Source organism: Sinocyclocheilus grahami, unplaced genomic scaffold, assembly GCF_001515645.1.
Source record: "Sinocyclocheilus grahami isolate Dianchi unplaced genomic scaffold, SAMN03320097.WGS_v1.1 scaffold1921.1, whole genome shotgun sequence".
Lineage (NCBI taxonomy): Eukaryota > Metazoa > Chordata > Actinopteri > Cypriniformes > Cyprinidae > Sinocyclocheilus > Sinocyclocheilus grahami.
In genome coordinates, this window is record NW_015507100.1 from 230967 (window position 1) to 231527 (window position 561).

At 43.7% G+C, this 561-nt stretch overlaps 1 protein-coding gene across 1 annotated transcript in view; it reads left to right on the forward strand.

The window, feature by feature from the left end:
- cep120 (centrosomal protein 120) overlaps nucleotides 1-551 on the forward strand; it is a 22510-nt gene extending 21959 nt beyond the window's left edge. Inside the window, exons 15-16 of the mRNA XM_016259779.1 lie at nucleotides 234-356; nucleotides 435-551. Of these exons, the coding sequence (XP_016115265.1) occupies nucleotides 234-356; nucleotides 435-551 (240 nt within the window). The remainder of the gene's footprint in view (nucleotides 1-233; nucleotides 357-434) is intronic.
- The last annotated feature ends 10 nt before the right edge of the window (nucleotides 552-561 follow it).

The following is a 561-nucleotide window of genomic DNA, read 5'->3' on the forward strand; positions in this document are numbered from 1 at the left end:
CCCATAAAACTTGTTGGAAATGATTAATTTCTATCACTGCTGTGATCTTTACAGCACAAGCATCAGAATTTCATCATAGAAAAAAATCAGCATCTGCACCAAATTTATATTTTTGCTCAGTTTGAGTCTCTGAAATACCACTGTATCAGAGCCATAAAAGCCTGATGCATCAAATATGATATGCTTCATTTTTCTGTTTGTCTCTTGTGCCTTCACCACGTTCACTACGTTAGATACAAGAGGCTGAGAACAAATGCAAGCAGCTGGAGAAGGAGTTCGAGCTGTACCGGGATCAGCAGAACGTCCGGCCCGAGGTCCGTCTGCAGTCAGAGATCAACCTGCTGACCCTGGAGAAGGTCAGAGACGCTAAACCCTACACAGAGGCGTATTATATCCAGTCTGTGTTGAGAATCATCTGTGTTTTTATCATCAAGGTGGAGCTGGAGCGTAAACTGGAGTCTGCTACTAAATCTAAACTGCATTACAAGCAGCAGTGGGGACGAGCCCTGAAGGAGCTAGCCAGGTTTAAGCAGGTAAGACTAACAGGTTAACTCTCTAAAC